Raw genomic sequence first — 19,430 nt, forward strand, 5'->3', positions numbered from 1 at the left:
GGGGCTCGGAGCGCGGAGCTGGGGGGACAGACGCTGTGCCTGGGGGGAGGCTGACGGAGCGAAGCGAGAAGCCCTCGCTCTTTTGGTTTCTTTCCAACCATTTTTTAGCGGAGGAAGGATGTAATAACATGCCACGGGCAATAAATCACAGTCTAGCTACTCCCCCTGGCTCTCCTCCCCCCGCCCCCGGCCCCTCTATAGCGGGAGGGGCGGAGGGGCCGCCAGCAGAGCGCCGCGGCCGCCGGGACGAGCAGAGCAGCGCCTGCCCGCGTCCTCCAGCCGCCCCAGCATGGACCTTCGCGCCCTGGCGCTGCTCGCCTTCGCCCTGGCCGTCATCTCGCTCTCGGAGGGTAAGTGAGCTGCGGGGCCGCGCCGCTCGCACCGCTCCTGCCGGGAGCCCGGCCGGGAGCGATGGTCCCGCTGAAATCCCTGCTCTTCCCCCCTCTCCTCGCAGCTACACCGCTTTCCCGGCTCGGCTCCGGCCGCGGTTCAGATGTGTCTGGTGAGCCAGAAGAGCGATGGCTGTGCAAAGCTGGAAGCAGGCAGGCTCCCATTCCTCTCTCTCCTCCATCCCTCCCTGGCTTTTTTCAAAAAGCTGGCCAAAGCGATCTTCTGCCAAACTCGCCCCAGATTGAAGTCGTCTGGGGGAAGACTTTCAACAGCGCTCGGTCTGCAGGGAGGTGGTTTGGCTGCTAAATATATATATCGACTTTCCCTCTAAAAAAAAAAAAAAAAAAAAAAAAAAAACAAAAAAACCACGACAAAAAAACCCCAAAAAACCTACCCTAAAAGTTACAAGAAATTAGAAACAGGCGGTTGTTCGGTTCCTCTTCTGTCCCCTATCGTGATCTATCTTTCCTCAATCAGGGCAGAGCTGAGCCAAAGCGGTCACTCGGCAGGAATTTACCGCACCCCGGCGCGGTGCACGGGAGGTTTCGGGGGTGCAGGGAGCTGCCGTGACGGGAGGTCTGGGGCACCGCGGGCTGGCGGCGTTGGGAGCGCAGTCACATCCGCACCGCAGCGCCGTCTCACTGCCCGCCCGCCCCACGCCGGTCCCCGCCGTCCCGTGGGTCGCGCCCGGAGCCCGGTGGCAGCTACAGCTGTGCGGCTTACTTTGCCAGTTGTGCTCTGTGGCTGTTCGGACAGCCCCGGAGACAGCGGACACCCGCGCGTCGCGGGGAGCCCTGTGCCCCAGGGCTCCGGGCGGGGCGAGGGTTCTGCCAGCAACCGCCGGGCATCCTCCGGACTCTCCTCCTGCGGCCGGCAGAGATTTGCCATCTCTTGTCACCTGTCGAATGTCCTCTGTCTGGGTTTTCAAACATCCGCTCCCATTCTGTTCTCCCATTCTGGCCAGCGAAACTTGGGTGTTGTCCACCAAGGGAGGCAGGGGATGCCCTCCGGTGCCCTCCTTGTTTAGCCTGAGAGAGTTAATTTTCTCCGAAAATTTCCCGATGCCTTTCCGCACAACAGCCCCGTCCCGCTGGAACACGGAGCCGGCACTGCCCTGGAGAGGCTCCAACGTCCCGGGCAGGTGGGCTCCAGCCCCCGCCGTATCCACCACCCTGGGGCTGCGGGCTGGGAAGCGAGAGCGGCGGGTAGCGAAGGCAGAGCAGGGGGACCACGGGTGGCAGTGCCAGCTCCAGCCCCTGGCTGCCAAAGTCACCAGCTGCCGAGCGGCTGGGGCCGCTGATGCCTGGGTACCTGAGCGGGCTTCCGTCGTGTCTGGAGGCGAGTGCAGGTCTGGAGGGACGAGGGGACCGGGGCTCTCCCCCGCCCCTTACCTCCCGCTGGCAGCCTTTGCTCAGGGCTGGGAGGCCGGCAGAGCTGCCCAGCTGCAGCTCGGTTCGCCCCCAGCGAGGCTGCTCTCCTTTGCTGGCGGAGGGATAAGCGTGTGTCGGGAAAAGCGTGTGGGGACCTGGCTACCTGAGGAAGGAAATGGCCCACAGGGGCTGGAGAGAAACTAGCGTAAGGAAAGTGACCCCACCGTCTCGTGGTGTTAAGAGTGGAGGGTTTTGCCTACTTTGCATGTCATGAAGTGCTCTCAGCCCTGATCCAGATGAGGGCTCGCAGGGGTGCCTTGTGCTAGGGAGCAGGTGAGCTCTGAATTCTTCTTAGTTACCTGGTAAAGCTCTGTCTGTCTATCCCAGCCTCGCTTTCCAGGGAAATGGAGCTGTTCTACACTTTAAAAATTATCAACCATCTCCTGATAATGACAAATGCACCCTAGGCTGAACATAAGTAAAATTATTTCCTCGAATGTTTTGTCTGTTCATGGCCAGCCTGCTTTCCTGAATATAGCTTCCCTCTCTATTCAAGCATCCAGAGCTTCCTAGTCCACGCAGCATGTTACTGATAACTTCGCAGCAGAACTGGCAACTGACTTCTTCCCCTGCTGTCCAGTCTCAGTGTGGGTAAAGAGAAGCAGATCCCTGTGGGATGAAATAGGTATTGTCCAGCACTGACAAGTGGCCACTTTGTGAGAGCATTTTGTGTGTGCTTTGTCTCTAGAGAGAATTTGTCAGCAAAAGTAGGTGTTCAGAGCCAACAAAACTCAGCTTGAGTTGGAAAACAATAACACTGTTTATTCTTTTAAAAATTCCAAAACACAAACTTCCAGTCGAGGCCAAAGGAGATGTTCTTTTTTTTTGTCTAAGTAAAATTAGGTTGAAGGAATGACGTTAAGATGTCAAACTAGTATCTGGCTGTTCTGTAACTTGACTACGTTCATCCATTTGAACCAAATGTGCCAGGCAGATAAAGGTCTCAAAAGCTTCGTGTGCCATCAGTTATATGTTTTCATGTAATAAGGCAATTAACAGATTATACTAATTTGCTGTACTGAGAGAATGGCTTCAGCTTGTGCTCAATGTTTGGTAGATATCGGAGAACTCACAGTACAAATTGGTAGATTAATTAATAGCTTAATCAGCTCTAATGTACATGCAACAACAATATGTTTCAAATTTTGAAAAGAGATAAGGAATGTGTTTGTCAGCCTCGGAGTAAGACCAGAAATGTTCTCTTCCTAAATTACAGCCTCCAAACGGCCCCTTCCCTCTCCTACTTTTGGAAGATAGGGGTTCATGTGTTGAAGATGCCACATGCACAAGTTTTCCCTGGCTTTGAGCCTTGTTGATAGCACAGCCAGACAAGGAGCAGCGGCAGGAGTCACTGATTCCCTGTTGGGGATACAGAGAGCTGACCCAGTGAGTGCCACTCCCTGGTGCTCAGTGCCTGCTCCTGACCACCAAGAAAGGCACACAAAAAATACCGAAGGGATTCTTGTGCTGGGAGGGGGTTTGTCATTCCACTGCACGTTGGGGTAACAGCATACTCATACTGGGGCTTCCTCTCTTCCTTGCTGTGCTAGATGCCTTTTCTTGGGCAGGAAACAACCTTGGGACTTACAGACGTGTTTAGTCATGGTTAAACTTTCTCTGCTCCTGATTTCAAATGGTATGAGATTGAAAATCCCACCTCGAGTCTGAGAGAGGACAGGATTGCATTATCAAATCATGGATCTGAACAGTTCATCTCTTGCACATTGTTTAAGTTAAAGCTGGCTTAAACTTGGTTGGGACAAGCTTGCAGAGACACTATCACTGCAGCTGTGCTGAGAGTTGTGTGACTGTATTCAGTTTCAACCTCCCTTTCCAATACAAATTCACAGATGTGTAGCTATCAGGCACAGATTTGCAGTGGGAAATCCTAGTGCCTTCCTCACTCCTTCCCACATTAGCTCTAGCCAGTCTAGTCCATGTTCTCGAGGCTCACTCTGTAGCCCTCCTTCCTCCTCCCCTTGCAGATTATTAATTCATAGATGGAACCACTGTTTGGAGTGGCAGAAAACTGATAGAGAAATCCTTCAATTTTTTCAATTTATAGTCCAAATTCTGGTGTGAATCAGGAGAAGCTCTATTCCTACTGATTAATTCCTCTCCTGTGGGATCTAATTCTGCCTCATCTCTTGGTAGAGACACCGGAAAAAACAGGGGGTTCCCTCCTCAGGACGGGCCAATTTCACCCTGTGGTCTGTGGTTATGCTTGCTAGAGACAGGCATCGATAAATGTGCAATATATGTAGATAAGCTGCACTTGAAAACCTGTCTCTTTTCTCACCTTCCTAGACAGCTGTTTAGGAATTCCAAGCCCTTCCCGGCTCTTTATCTCCCCATTTGCCTTGAAAGGGAACTGGGTTTGGATGCTGTAAGTATTCCCTTGTGGCTAAACAAACAGGATGGCAGATTGCCATATGGGATCTCAAGCCCTGCCAGATATAGATCTGACCATCTACAGCTTGAGCCAGATTTTAAGGGTTAGGTGTATGAATTTAATTCCTCGCAGTGGCTGAAAACTGCTCCATTGGGAAATTCTTTAAAATCTTAGGAATCTCTTAGACATCCAGGCAAGGCTTCCGTGTTTGTATTTTATTGTGCATGGAGCTTTCAAACTTACATCTTACAGGATGAAGACTTTACTTAGGTGCACTTGATTGCCAGTAATTGAGTTGTCCCATAGAGAAACCGGGCAGCAGAGGCTGTGGTGGGCGCCAGGCTGCTTTTCTCAGTCCTGCCTGCATCTACATGGCAGATTTTTAGCCTAAGGGGTTAAACTTAATTCTGTCCCTAGTGATGCCAGTGACAGAACTCTCATCGAGTCTGGTGGCCCCTGAATAGTGTATTGAGGACACTCTGGCTGATAACTGTCTCCTCGATTGCCCTACTTAGCCGCAGGCTAGAAATTCAAAAGACTCCAAGTGTCTTATGTGAAACCGCTGGGATCTCGCATCTCTGAGCCGCACCTTCTTGTGCGGGTACCTCTGTTGGGAGTCAGGGCTGGCTGCGGTGGGGAAAGGTCAGCTGGGCCCTGGGAACGCCTGCAAAACTAGAGCTTTTCTGTAGCCACTAAGTCCCCTGTAAAAAGCCTGCACCTGAGCCGAGCCGTTTTGATCTGAACTCCCTGGAATCCATCTCTTTCTTCTGGCTACCTTCTAATTTGGCCTCGGGTCAAAATCGTTTGAGTAGAACAACACCGAGGACAAGTGCCTCCTCTTTTGGCCTTTATCTTGTCTAATTACGGGGAGCATCCCTGTACAATGGCGCGGCTCCTTATTCTAATCTCTTCGATTTTACTTATCTCCATTTTCTCTCCCTCTTCTTTGTCTTCCAAAATCCCACGCACCCTTGTTGAAAGGCTGGGCATTGAGCTGAATAAATTGTGCTCTGAGCTGAGGGCAAATGCTCTCCCAAAGCTACAGCTTTTCTGCTGCTTTTTTTTTTTTTTTACCACCTGCGTATTTGGAGGGCGTTTTTTTCTGTGAGCCCTGATGCTGTGAGCCCTGACCGGTGTATCTGTGCTGCTGACCGGGAGCAAGCGGTAACGTGTCCTTTCCCTCCCTTTGTCCCGCAGAGAAACCCGTCAGCCTGACTTACCGATGTCCCTGTCGATTCTACGAGAGCAACGTGGCAAGAGCCAATATTAAGCACCTCAAAATCCTCTCCACACCCAACTGCTCACTTCAGATTGTGTAAGTCTCTTGCTCTTTTCCACTGGGTGCAAATCTGGGGTGTCAAAAAGAAGGGTCACAGAGCCGGTGCCTGCTCTGGTGGTTGAATTTCAGTCTGCCTCATGCCAAGACTCCCAATTCATCTCTTCACCCCCTGTGTCAGAGACAGCTGGATCCTGCTTTACCCCACGTAAAGGAGCCCAGCTGTTGTTTCCCAGCTGTGTTCTCTGTGATCTCCCTATTACTGTGTGGTCCCATGTCCTGTTCCCCCGTGGGTATGTGAGCAGGAATGTCAGACAGGCTGTCCATTCCTTGGACGTGGAGCTTCACACCTTGGGATAAAAACTTCATAACTGTCTGAGTCTTCCAATGGGTCACTTGTCCATGGAGTGGAGCTAAACAAGCAAAAGGAATTCCTGTGTTTCACGTGTCCTCTGCGGGAGGTACAGACTCTAGAAATGTGATGGCTTAATCTAGGGACGCTTGCCAGGCAGGGACTGACCCAGTAAACTGCAGCAGAACAGAAAAATGGGCTCTCAATGGAAAATAGCCTCTTTATTTTTGCTGTAAAAGCAACCCTAATTGTCAGGAAACATTGAGATTTTGCTTGTTTGTTTGTCTTTGTAGATTTGTGTGTGTATGTTTTAGGAAGGTCTTTTTTTGTTCACTTCTTCATGGGTGACCCCTTCTCAAAACTGAAATCCTTCTGAAAAAAAAAAAACAAACAAACAAACAAGGAACCTTACTACTCTCAACTTCTGTTAACCTCTATAAGAGGGTGTCAGGGACTGGGTTTGGTTTCTGTGCAGTGATCCCATTACTGGTTCTGTCTTTGACCCATATGTTGAGTCTTTCCTCTTGCAACTCAAATGCTATAAAAATCAATTTTTGTCATCCAAAACTTTTGCACTCAGAAAACTGATGTGGTTTCACAAGATTGCTCAGGAATGCATGTGAGCATGTATCCATTCATGAACCGATTTTTATTAGTATGGGTTTTTTCTGTCTTAAACCACTCTGTGTATATATCATACACATTTTATTGTGTGCTTCTGCCTTAGGATTTGGTGGAGGACAGTGAAAAAAATGTAAACTTCAGCTGAGAAATAATTTCCTTTCAGAAAAATTCCAAAACCAGCTGTGACTAACTCCGATCTCTACCTACAAACAATTTTGGCAGCAAGCATGCACTAGTGCATAGATTTGTGCTCTGGGACTGTCAGTGATGTCATAAGAATCCCAGTGCTAAGGCTTTTTAGATGATTTGCAATTTTCTGGAGTAGTTTCAAGAAAATGACAGCATTTACGACAGGATCGAGTATGTATTTATCTCTTAACATAGGATTATAATTAGAGATAAATAAGAGCATGAAATGCAGAAACAGAAACATCTCACGGTCTTGCCCATTCTTGACCCAAATGTGTTTGTGTGGGGTACACACAGAACATGTGAATCTATTGTTGACCCTGTTTTTGTTACTTTGACAAGTAAGGTACTTAATACATCCCTCCAAATACCCTTGAAATATAACTTTAAACTAGGTGTTTATCAAAACAGGAGATGAAATCAATCAAAACTAACACATTAATTTCTCATCTTGATTCATTTTAAGCATTAAACAATGAAGGCATAAATAAATTAAAAGCTGCCATTTTCAGGAATAGAGAGCTAAGTGAAACATACAGTTGCTAGAAGGTATTTTGTGGGTTTATTGTTTGGGATTTTTTTGTTTTGGTTTATGTTTTTGTTTTGGGTTTGCTTGTTTGTTTGTTTTCCACAAGTATATTTTCCTTTTTTGGTTAAGGGGACTTGTACTTGAACAAAAAGCCTAAGAGCAGGCTTTTAGGCTTTTGTCTTTCATTCTATTGGAAATCATCTCTCCAAATCCAGTGGACTCCTCTGTCAATGTCTACTTCTACAAAGTCCACACTAAATTCCTTGCTTTTCAGTACAGGGAAATGAGCATTTTTAGCAAGTAGACATCTAAACCAGTCCAGGTTAAACACTCCATACAATTTCCTATGTCTCTTCCTTGCACATGGAACAGGGGCTGACAGGCTCAGAAATGAATGTGTGAGGAAATCAGTGTCTCAGTATTAGGTGAGAGGAACTGTGTTGAATGTGGCTGGAGACTGGTTACGTGTGCTTTTGCTCCTGTACCCTGTGAGGTCAGCTTAAGAATTCCCAGGCATTGCTAACATCAGCAAATCCATTCTTACACGCTGTTGGTATCACTTAACTGGAAATGCTCCAGCTTGGCACTGCTGTAAGGGAAATATGAATTAGGCCCATTCATCTCTGTACTGGCGCAGGGGTTGCAGGATGGATCCTTGATGTGTTTATGTTACAACTGTGTTGTTGCATAACTTCAGACCAAGGAGCCTTTTTGACCTCTTATTTCTCACACCATCGTTTTATATTCTGCAGATTTCATTTTATAAAGGGAGGAACATTATGGCTTCCATCCAGCAAATGTTTAAACAAGTACTGAACTTATTCGTATGGGCACTTCTATAAAATTGCTGTTCTCTGCACTTTCCCAAGGCAGGCAGGCTGTTAAGAGGGAAATTTTGGAGCAGCTGGGGCAGAAGAGGCAGGGTGCTGCAGGGAATGTGGGAGATAACAGCTCTTTCAGGATCTCAGTCTTGAGATCCCTGGGGGGTGAAACCTGTTGATGAAAAGCTATTTGTCCTTTTTCTGAATGAAAGATTCAAGAGAGCCCAAGTATCAAATTCACAGAGAATTCAAATTAGCTAAAAACTTTGCTCTGGGAAGTGCAGCTTGGACATCCAGGAGAAACCCCTCAGGGGGTTTCTGCCTTTGTTTCCAATGCTGAGTGAAAACATGAGGGGAAACTTGCCTCTGGCACTATGGCACTTTCAATTGTCAGTCCTCCCTGCAACCTGTTAATTCACTCCTGTATAAAACAAAAAGCTGACAAGTGACCACACCCTTTCTTTCAGAACATCCATGAAGTGTCTGTCCTCAAAACATGTGAAACTTCAGTTTTGGGTTGAATTCAAAAGCTGTTCTTAATCAATTACTTGCAAAAATTACATTAATTTACCATGTCAGTATTTCCAAATGATTTTTTTCTGTTGTTGGCAGTGAACTCGTTCATGGTCCAGGTATGAATTGGAAGTCTTAGATTCAAATGTTGTGTCTGTTCCACTCTCACATGATTCCCAGTACAGACCACAAGAGCCTGTCAAAGGAGACAGATGGTTTCCAAGCCAGGGATATTTATAATAGGTGAGGGAGGTCAAGGATGGGAGAAATAACTCATCCTCTTCATGGGTTAACCAAAAGCAGCACTGGCACCCAAGGAAAATAAGGCACAGTGGGGGGGATGGGTGTGGGCTGAGGAACTTCCGCGCGCCAGACTCACTCTGACTTTTCTCCTTTGGCAGTGCAAGGCTCAAGAGCAACAGCAAGCAAGTGTGCATTGATCCCAAGTTAAAGTGGATCCAGGAATATCTGGAGAAAGCTTTAAACAAGTAAGGCAAGAGACAAATGGACTTAACAGCTAACATCCTGAATTATTAAAGGGTAGAACATTAAGGGCTGGCTTTTACCATGTGGACAAAGAACTTCTCGAATCAGATATTGTTTCAAAGAAGGGTTTGGAGTTGACGTAATTTGTATTAAAACAACAGTTTCTAATATATCCTAGATGTAAAACTAAGAATTTTGCCAGGGTTTGAGGCAAAAATTGTGCTAATGAGTATGTTCTGGGGTCCTGAACTCATCCTCTTCAAAAAAAAAAAAAAGCTGTTCTCCCAAGGAAAATTCTTCCTTTAATGCCCTTTCTTCCCCAGCCAAACTACAATTACTTCAGAATCTATATCATTCCGGTGTCTTTGGAGCCCCTTCTCCATGTTACACTGGGTGTCTGCTTGCACAGGCAGCTGAGGCCTAGGGATTCTTGGTGCTAAAAATTGTTTCTCTGCTGCCCAGTGTGGAATGCTGTTAATGTTGGCTAAGGCACGATGAGCTACCTTGAATAAGTCTTTCCCACAATACCAGGGGAAAACCAGCCACACTTGGCAAATTCATACTTTTTAAATCTATTTTTATTCCCCTTGAAAATGGTTGATCATGTCTACTTTGAGGTGGACTCAGCCCATCTCTGTTCAATGTTATGCTGAGAAGAGCAGCACCGAGCAGTTCCCCCTGAACTGCAGGGGAGGGCTCCAGCCTTCCAGCACTGAAAGATGGTACATACCAAATGATGGTACAAAGCATTCCCTTGCTTGCCCAGAGCCCTGGGCAGAGGTTGATCCAGCAGCAACATTTTGGCCAGCTAGCCTACCTGTGCACTCAGTATCCCTGCCACCCTTGCCATCACATTCCCACCCCACAGTAACTGCGCTGTAACCCTGCTGAACCTTGTTCCCCCTGCATCTGTAGGGTGAAGGCAGGGCTGGAATCCAATCATTTGCAAAAACAAAGTATTACTGGGGAAGGTATGGCCCCAGGGCAGATAGATGCAGGGCACAGGCACCTGAATGGTCTCCACTGTTTCCTTTGTAAATGCATCTGCCAAACAAGGGTCAGAGTTAAAAAAAGACAAAATTCTTTGTCCCCCAGTGTTTTTACAATAAGCAAGGGGGAAAATGCCACCAGAAGTAGAGAGATTCCTCCAAGTGTCCCTTTTGGGAACTGCACTGGGGCCAAAAGTGAGGAGGAAGAAGGAAGGAAGCCAGCTAACTAAGTCAATGTGATTCCAGCCCTGACAGCTCCTCCCATCTCATCTGATGCTCAGTGCCTTCTTTGCTGCCAGCACTCAGCCCTTTTGTCCTCTGGACAAATTCTCTGCAGTGGTAATCCAGGTTAATGCTGCCAGAATGGCTTTGGGTTTAGGCAGGACTGAGCCTAAGAGCAGGATGTGGCCTGTGCTGAATATCCTAGAGACCTGAGCCACTTGTTTTTACAAACTGGGAAAACCTGCTTAAGTTTCTGTTTGCTATCATCCCCAGCCTGAGACGTAGGAGGCATTTTAGAAATCTGCAATGTTGGGCAAATATGATTATGTGCCTATCTGACTTAGGAGAGCAACTCAGCTGGAACATGTTCTGCTCTCATTACCACTAGTGAAGATCTGAGACCAGCTCTACTGAAACCAGTGAGTCTGCCTGATCTCCAGCCAGATTCTGGGTTTTGTTTACCAAATGCTGATACAGAAGCAATTCCGCCAATTTGGTGGATTCATCCCGGTTTACATTCAGTAACAAGAGAGAATTTGGTCCCAGCTCTATGAAATAAGATGACAGAAAGCATATATCTCCATCACCTAATCCTGTAATCATGGCATTGTGTTCATTTTCCAACTAGTAATGCTAGCACCAGTGGCATTTTCATGCTCCACAGACAGCCAGGGCTCTGTCTGTAGCATTTTCACAGGCATGTTTTTGATATATTTTAGTGCACAGCTTTGACTTCTTCAATGAAATGTACTTTAGAATATATTTATAACGCATCAAACAATTCATATATTTGAATTGGAGCCATATGAATGTTGGTAGTTTAAAACACCGATATCCCTCTAAACTACTAACAGCTTGTAAAATGAATCTATATAGATCTATAAATGTTAATGTAGCTATCAGTTTCAATCAGCCATATATTATATTTTTTCACTTGTACCGAAACTGTATGAAATGTGACATTACCCTATATGCACTAGCAATAAAATGGCTAATTGTTTCATGTTATGAAAACCCAATTGTACATGGGAATTTATTTTTCTGGAATAAAATCAATACGTTTTTTAGAAAGGGCTCTTGTAATTGCTTAAGTAGAATCCAAACTGTGAAGACATCTTAATCTATACCAGTACTTCAATATGAAAATATCTTAAGTGTTAAAATCTGCAGCTAAAGGCAAGGAAAAGTTCTTTAAATAGTAGTCCAATACAGTTAAATATGAAACCAGAAATGGTTTTTACTAGGGAATTATTTTGCTCACTAATTCTGCTTAGCATTTATTATTGCTTTATATTCATCACATCTCCATGTAATATACACATGAGACATCAGTAAAACATTCAGGCTGTCAGGAATCCAAATTCCTTAACTGGCTTTAAAAATCATTGTGCAGCTGCTGTGGCCAACATCATTCAACATTCATCCACTGTCATGTTAATATAGTCCCACTTCAGAGCTTCCCTCGCTTCAAGATGCCGGAGTCCATTAAGCTCAGTGGCTACTGCAGACACACAGGAGAGATTTGATGGATCTGGAGAAGATAACAAAGTCACATGGGAAAAATCTTTCTGTTAAGCCAGCTGGGAGAAAGGAAAAGAAACTCTGAATGTGTAGGGGCTGGCTGTGTTGGCAGCCAAGCCCTGCTGCTGCCTTCCAAAGCCTAGTGTGGCAGCTCTTCCTAATTTCTAACGTAATTTGTAAGTAACAGTTGAAATTCAAGTTGCCAGAACAACCTCCCAGTATTCCACCAAGCGTGTGCTGGGTCACGGCCCCACACGAAGGCGGACAATGTGGGTGATTATTTTTACAGCTTTGTTTTAAGGCACCAAATGCCTTAAACCCCCTCAGAGTAGCCACTGGTTCTTGCTGATGTCAGCAGGAATGCTGGATGGGAAGCCAGAAATCCAGCTCCCCCTCTGCTTCCTCTGTACCTCAGGGGGAACTTTTTGGATGGTGAGGCTCCTGGCTGAGAAGTTCTGGAAGGCATTTGAGGAGGCTTTGGCATTTTGGGTAAAAGGGTTGTTCTGGCCTCAGAGTTTGCAAATGTTTTTCCCCCAGGACACTTTTACTTGTCTGGCATTTCTCTCAGACAAAGGTTATAGGAAAGGGGATGTTACATTTGCACCCTGCCAGCAAGATGTGAAGGGACCATAAGATAAATGTGAACGAGGCCTTTGTATATGGATAATTTATGGCAGTCTTTTTTTGTATTTTTCTTTTAATTTAGACCACGTCATCGCACTCATAAAAAAAAGCAACAGAAGAAACGGGGCCCACTCTGCCCTTCCCGTGCAACACCACTAAAGTCTCCAGGGAGAAAGAATGGTAGGAAGCATTAGTTTCTGAGCTGGGATACCACAGGTTGAAGTCCCTGCTCTTCCACTGACCATGTTATGGGACCTTGGGCAAATATATTAGCCTATCCAGGCCTCCATTTCCCCCCATATTTGTTGAGGATAACATCTCTCCACTTCCAGCAAAAGAGTATTATATAGATGAAACTCTCAAAACATGGGGAAACCTTAGCTGCAACAGATGTGGGATGATTTTCCCATTTTACAAATGGAAAAAAATTCCATTTTACAAATGGGAAAATGGACACACTAAGAGACCAAAAAAAAAAACCTGAAGCAGAGACAAAGTCAAAAACAGGGTAAAGGTTTGGGAGCCCCATTTATTTTAGCTCCAATATCAAACTGACAGAGTTAAACTATAACAGCTGTGAATTTGCCACTGGTGTTTTTTAATGAGAAATGCAGCACCACGTGGTGACAACATGATGTGGTGCATGGGTGACTGGTTGATGCCTTTCCTTTGGGAGATGCTAGGCAAGTCCCAGAGAATGGTGTTATATATGCCAATGCTCTGGATGTCCCAGGTTTTTCTTCCTCACAAGGGTGGTTTGTCCTGCCTTTCTGCACCAAGAGAAATCGGGTTACTGCTGTGGGGTATTGGAAAAGTTATCTGCAGAGGCAGGCACCTCTTTTCAGAGGAAAAAAATTCCTCATGGTTTAGTCATTGTCTTTGTGCCTAGATGAGTTTTCTGAGACTGCCTCTACTGGGAGTCACAGTCTCTAGCTGTGGTCACAGAGCCCTAGTTGTCCAGCAGGCATTGGAAGAGGTGTTTGTCAAGATATGCTGAGACATCAGTTTTTGAATACCTGTTGTTTACCCTCTGACACTTGTAACTCAGTCTTAGTGACCTCATCTAGGTCACTAAGACCAGCCTGGAGCAGGAATAGGGGTCACTTCAGACAAAACCTGGAGGCCACCAGCACAAACTGGCTCCTTGTTCTGGGTGAACCATACACATGAGACACTTGCACTCTGCTGTGATGCCTAACCCACACTCTCCTGGGTACCATGCTCAGACTGAGCATGGGAGACTCCATTTGTCTGCACCCCACCTGAGCTCCCTACCTCAGCCCTTCAGGCCTCACAGGCTTACTGTGCAGTGCCTGCCTGCCTGTCACCTCACCTTCACTGGGCAGCTGGTCGCCACAAGCTCTGATGTGGTCCCCAGCTGCTCACACCAGCTGAGGTCCCAGGGCAGGGAGGCTCAGGGGTGGCTCCTGGCTGGCAGAACGCTGGCTGCCTCTACTGTCCAGCCACCCCATGGTGGAAGCCAAACAAGAGCAGAGCATTGGCTGCCCTCTACATTCCTCCATCCTCACGGAGACCTGGCACTCTCTGGAGCTGCAGTCCATGATCTCCATCAGAGTGGTGGGATAAGAGCAGATGGAGGAGGCATTCCCAGTGCCACTTGCTCTGCTACTGGGGCTGCTCACAAATGATTAATCTCTCCTTTCCCTGCTGTATTTTTTGCCGAGTTTCTTTGCCCACCGACAATCCTCTGCTCTGGCTTTCAAGTCCAGAATAAGCTTTCTAGCCAGCCTTCCTACTGTATTAGTTCTGAACACCTTACTAACTGCGATGAGCACAACCTGCCCAAAATAACACCCATTGCTGGGTTTGCCCTGTTGGGTCCCAGTAGCTCCTTGTGGAGAACTTCTCCCAAAATGCCCAGCAATTACTGGTTGGAGGGGCTGCCTTTGGGTTAGTCCAGACACAGATTTGCTGTTTGACTAGGCCTGATAGCAAAGGTTTTGCAACTGAAATAAACCTTAATAGTGTTTCACTTTCTTCTTCATCAACAGGAGGTTCAAGATGTAAGAGGCAAGCATTGTAAACCGTCTACAGGATTTCTTACTGTAGGACCCAGAGAGCAGATAACCAGTATTAGGGAATGAATACATTTCACTGCTAACATGCAGCACAAAAGCAACGCTTCACGCATTTCCAAAGGTTTTTTCTTGGTTGTTTTTGGTGGGGTTTTTTTTTGTTTGGCTTTTTTCCCCTTGCACAAATTGGCTTGCTTTCATAGTGCTATTTTTATATAGTAAGATGTAACTATTTGAGAAAAAATACGAATTTATACAGGTTGGTTTATTACCTAGCACTGGGGGCAGATACCAAATTAAACTAACCCTCTTATTATAAAAGATATTATTTCCTTTTTTGTGTAGAGGTCCTGCTTTATTTAACTTCTTTTGGTTCATGCAAGTCTCCTGGAGTTTTAAACCTAGAAGGACATGAACTGTACAGTGCAATGATGTTGTGTAAGTAGTGGTGGAACTCCTTGCCTCCAGAAGTCAAGAGGCCAAGAACATAGGAAGGCTCAAAAGCATCAGACTGATGACAGTGGACAACATTACCCCGAGTGGCATTTACAGATATTTTGGGTGAGTGATTAAACACAGGGCTACAGGGCTAAAGCCCTTCTCTGAAGATCAGAACCCTTGCTGACAGCTGTGAGCAGCTGGATCAATACACATCTGGTATTGCAAGGTGATAATACTTGGTTTGTAGTAGTTGTGTGTATTAGGAGCCACAACACAGTTCTGATGTCATCTGACATTTCCTATGTTCCTGTGTTTCTGATGATAAATTTAGCAAAAAAAAAGGAATGGGTTATTAGAGCTGTAACCACACGTTACAAGTGTTGCAAGTTGCTGGAGGAGTCAGATATGCTGCCATGCACCAGGGATCTCCCACCCACCCACAGGAGGTGACTTCAGCTTGCCTGTCTGGCTTTGCACTGAAGTAGGCTGAGATTTATTCACTCTTCACCAACGAGGTCGTACCTGCCTGAGGGTAATCACATCCCTGATTGCTCTGGAGATACCCAGAAGAGGATATCTGGCCACATCTTGGAGAAAAGAGAGGCTTGGCGCAAGAGAGGGTCTGTGCAGTTTGTGGAAGGAGAGGTGGAAATGAAGGCCAACACTCACAGTTCGCCAGTTATCATGGGTTTGCTGGTGAACAGGATAGCCTCTGGAACTCCCTTTGCAAAGCACAGCCTGGGACAGGCACCACTCCTTGCACCGATCCCCTAAGCCAGAAGTTTCTTTCTCCTTATTCCTTCCTGTACACACAATATCTGCTATGGTATGGAAAGACATCTGCAGCACTGCAATAATCATGTCATGCTGTGCACTGAGATCTGGGGGGAAGCACATTTGTGCAGCACAATGCTTGTGTTTGTATGTATCTGTGTTTGTATTGTAAACAAAAAAATGTTGTAAGATTGTCTTTTTTAAGCTGGTTGATTCAAAAGAAATCTTCCCTCTTCCCTGCAGCCTGTGTCAGGAACACTGAGAGGAGTGTTTCACACTCCTTTTTGTGGTAGGCATCTTTAGTGCCAAAGAGGCGCTTTGGCTATCCAGGAACTCCAGTATTTCCATGTGGATTCAGGTAAAAATCTTGTCTTTTCCTTTCTGCAAAACAGGGCTATTGCAGAGAGGCCTTCAGCTGGGAACACCTCACCTCATTTGCTTTAAAGCAGAAACAAACTGCTGTGCCTAAAATATTTGTGTTTGTGATTTTGACATTCCTTTTGTTTTTGTTACCAGCCTGGTGCTTTAAGTATATTGTGTCTGTGTTTTGAAAGGTCTGGTACCACTGTATGTGATGAGATTGGAGTTTTGATTTAATATTAGTAGGATCAGATCCTCTCCTGGAAGGGGAAAGAAAGAAAGACATTTTATGAGAAAACCAGAGTTTTTTCTATGTTCCCTGGACTGTATTTGATATCCTAGGCTCCATTCCCTGTCCCACACATGCACCTGCATTTGCCAGTGGTTTGCCAGAGGTGGACATGTGAGTGTCCAAGCCAAGAATGACTGCAGAAAAACTTCCAGGAAAGTGCATCCTTCACACATAACTTCTGTCAAAGGACAGCCTGAGATCTGATTGAGTCCCATTGCAGTAAATGGAGAATTAAATAATCCTCTGATTTTGATTCAGCAGCATGCCCTGCTCATGATGATAGGGGCCACGACCGTTTTGTTTCCAGGGAAACTTTGGCATTCTGGTGAGAAGGTGGGCTAGGTAGATGTGACTGCACAGCCTTGCCAGTGCTCTGCTGCAGTCCTCATTAACAGGGAGTGCATCTGGGGTCAGCACCAGTAGGGCCAGGTCCCTGGGATCATGCCAACCCCACATTACTGCTTTGACAGGAGCACTGAGGGGGGCAGTGCTGAAGCACCCCGGCCAAACCCAGGCACCTGGCTCTGGACAGTATTGCCAGGCAGTGGAGGTACTGCAGGAAAGGGGGGCTCCTGTCAGCCTTCTCCTCTAGGGGCTGCAGGGCTAAAGCAAGGGCATTTGTTCCTGGGGAAAATGCATGAGGAGCAGCAGGAGGAAAATGCACTCCATGGAAGGCAAGGGACCTTTTACAGCTGGGTGTTTGTGTGTGCTTTGGGGGCTGTCTGCCCCAGCCCACACAGAGACTGGGCCCTGACACCTCTGTGCCAGTGATGCTTCACTTCTCAGGTATCTGAGACCACTCAGGGCATGGGGCTGCTCTCAGGGGCTAGCAGTGTGACCCTCCCTCACCTGGGCAAGGTTGAGCACAGCATGAATGCAGAGGTGACACAGACCTGGCCAGAGACTTAAGTGAGAACCTTTTAAAAGCTTTCTCTTGTTTTGGACCAAATTCAACCTTGAGTGGGAAGCTTTGCTGTTAGCCTGACATTATTTGCATGATGCACTGTGGAGAGCAGCCTTACTCTTTGCAGCAGAGGGATCAATCACTGGGCTGCCCCAGTGTACCACATGTTTGTCCCATTCATGTCACTACCAGAGCAGGCTGAGAAGCAGCCCTGGCAGCATCTCACTTGGGGAGAGCCCCTGGTTTTCCCTTCTGCCTTTAACTGTTGACCAAAGACAGAGTTGGGGAAAGGAAGCGTCAGGAGATGGGAGTGAGGTAGCGACCACATGTGAACAGGGGGGAAAAGAGATAACACTGAACCATGCTGAAAAGGCAGCTTCCATGAATGTGAAATCATCACGTGGGTATTTTCAATGTGCAGCTGTCAAATCCCAGTTTTAAGAGTAGATGGTATTTATTGCTGTGTCAGTTTTTTATTTATACTAGCTTTATACTTTTATGTATGAATATCTTATCTGAATTCTGCCTGAGGAAGAATGAAATGAAGGGTGACTTTGATGTGTTTTTGATTAAGGTGATTGAGCAAAGGTGACTGTTTATTTTGCAATGAAAGTGTTTTTCAAAGTTAAATATACAAATTTTGTTGAAAATGCAGTACCTAGAGAAGTTTTTGTTGCCAATTTCCCTTTATTAGCCTCTAGAAGGTCCTTTTCTCTGGCAACTCGTTTTGAGTGATGTGATTTATAGCAGTCAAGGGTTTTTGGAACTCATCATCTAAAATTTGATTATTTTTTCTTAATCAACATCCCACCAAGATAATCCTTGTCTGAAAACATGAAACTTTGGTTGCCACAGAGAAGAAAACATGTATCATTATAAAAGAGCTGTATGAACCTCCCATCTTTCATTCCTTGAGAACTCTGTGTTGTCAGAATGTGGTAAATACTGTACTTTATATTTTTATTAAGTAAAAAGAAGTATCTTCCCAAATAATGTGAAAAGGGATTTGTATTTGTGTTCTTGTAAGGCAGCTTTTATGGAGGAGTTATATTATGCTTTTGAAATTACTCCTTTCATAGAAAATTTTGAAAATAAACACTTTTATATTGTTGTAATTTCTCACATAAATGTGTATGCACTTAAAATTTTCTTAATAAAAAGATATGTCTGAATAAAGTTTTTGCTTGATTCTATTTTTTTTTTTCTCCTCACAAACTAACAGCTACAATCTTCACTCAGAAAAAACATTCAGATGTATTTTGTATCCAGTTTCAAGGATGGCTCCATATAGCCCCAATGCCCAGACTCTCTGCAGGGAACCTGAGGTAAAGGGTGGGTCTGGCAGGGAGCAGCAGCTTAGCAGATTGAAATGTGCCATTTTCAAAAGGAAACCCTTAACCATTTGCTCCCAAAACAGAAACCCAAACTTCTTTATTTTTATTGTTTTTTACTCTTTTCTTCCCCAAACTTGTCTCCTGCAGCAGTTTGACTTCAATGGAACTGAGAGCTGTGAGCTGGTTTTGTTCCAGCAACAGAGATGCCATCATCATCAGTGCTGAGGGGGTGGATGAAGGCTTCTCTGAAAAGCATGAGGGGTAACAGGGGATGCATTTGACAAAAGAGCAGATGTGAACAACACTCTCCTTGAGGCTGCTTTTCCCAGGGCACAGCAGGGTCAATATTCAGTTTGGAGAGGAAAAAAAAATTAGAGGCTTGTAGAACTGACCTGAGGACCTGTAGGACCAATCCTGACTTGGATGATGTTGTAGGGAAAGTGCTCTGGGTTTCAAAACCACGAGCTGAAAACTGGTCTTTGGTCAGTGCATCTCCCCATCTCCAAGTTCTCATGGCAAGGGGAAACTGTTTCCTGAGGTCACCCTGCCCCTCCACACTGCCCTGCTCAACCTGCCAGTCCTGCTCATGCACCTACTGCAACACAGGTGAATCCCAGCACTGTGTACAGCTCTGGCTGGAGCAAAGTTCAGGGGTAGGTTAATATTACAGTGACAGTGCTTGAGCTTTTTTGAGCTTCTTGATTAATAAATATTTCTTGTTCAAATTGATGCAAGGCAAAAGGCATGCAAAAAAGGGAAAAAGGAAACTCAGATGACTGATGACCCCTTTGCAAACCCATCAATTATTTACTAAGACATTTATGAAAAACTAGTAGGTAATTGTGAGTGCAGATGGTCAGTGAGAGATTCTCAGGCCACTGCGAAATGCATTGGAAGCAATTAGCTACAAAATTGCACATTAATATTAAGC

General features: G+C 45.8%; 1 protein-coding gene across 3 annotated transcripts; it reads left to right on the plus strand.

The window, feature by feature from the left end:
* The first annotated feature begins 139 nt into the window (after window positions 1-139).
* Window positions 140-18,341, plus strand: CXCL12 (C-X-C motif chemokine ligand 12). 3 transcript variants are annotated; one of them, XR_008432116.1, is made up of 6 exons: window positions 140-350; window positions 5,410-5,527; window positions 8,918-9,004; window positions 12,441-12,538; window positions 14,371-14,955; window positions 15,167-18,341. XR_008432116.1 is itself a non-coding variant. In XM_053949512.1 (5 exons), exons 1-5 carry the CDS (start codon window positions 290-292, stop codon window positions 14,400-14,402), a joined length of 396 nt encoding a protein of 131 aa, XP_053805487.1. In that variant the 5' UTR covers window positions 140-289; the 3' UTR covers window positions 14,403-18,341. The 3 variants fall into 3 exon arrangements, 2 of the variants coding, with proteins under 2 accessions (XP_053805487.1, XP_053805488.1); XM_053949512.1 differs by having other exon boundaries at window positions 14,371-18,341; XM_053949513.1 differs by lacking the exons at window positions 12,441-12,538; window positions 14,371-14,955; window positions 15,167-18,341 and adding an exon at window positions 10,558-11,284 and having other exon boundaries at window positions 144-350.
* The last annotated feature ends 1,089 nt before the right edge of the window (window positions 18,342-19,430 follow it).

Source organism: Vidua chalybeata, chromosome 8, assembly GCF_026979565.1.
Source record: "Vidua chalybeata isolate OUT-0048 chromosome 8, bVidCha1 merged haplotype, whole genome shotgun sequence".
Classification (NCBI taxonomy): Eukaryota; Metazoa; Chordata; class Aves; order Passeriformes; family Viduidae; genus Vidua; species Vidua chalybeata.

Coding starts and splice junctions, on each gene's coding strand:
- CXCL12 (XM_053949512.1), top strand. CDS start 290: ATGGACCTTCGCGCCCTGGCGCTGCTCGCCTTCGCCCTGGCCGTCATC. Junction 351..5,409: donor CGTCATCTCGCTCTCGGAGG/GTAAGTGAGCTG, acceptor TTTGTCCCGCAG/AGAAACCCGTCAGCCTGACT. Junction 9,005..12,440: donor CTGGAGAAAGCTTTAAACAA/GTAAGGCAAGAG, acceptor CTTTTAATTTAG/ACCACGTCATCGCACTCATA.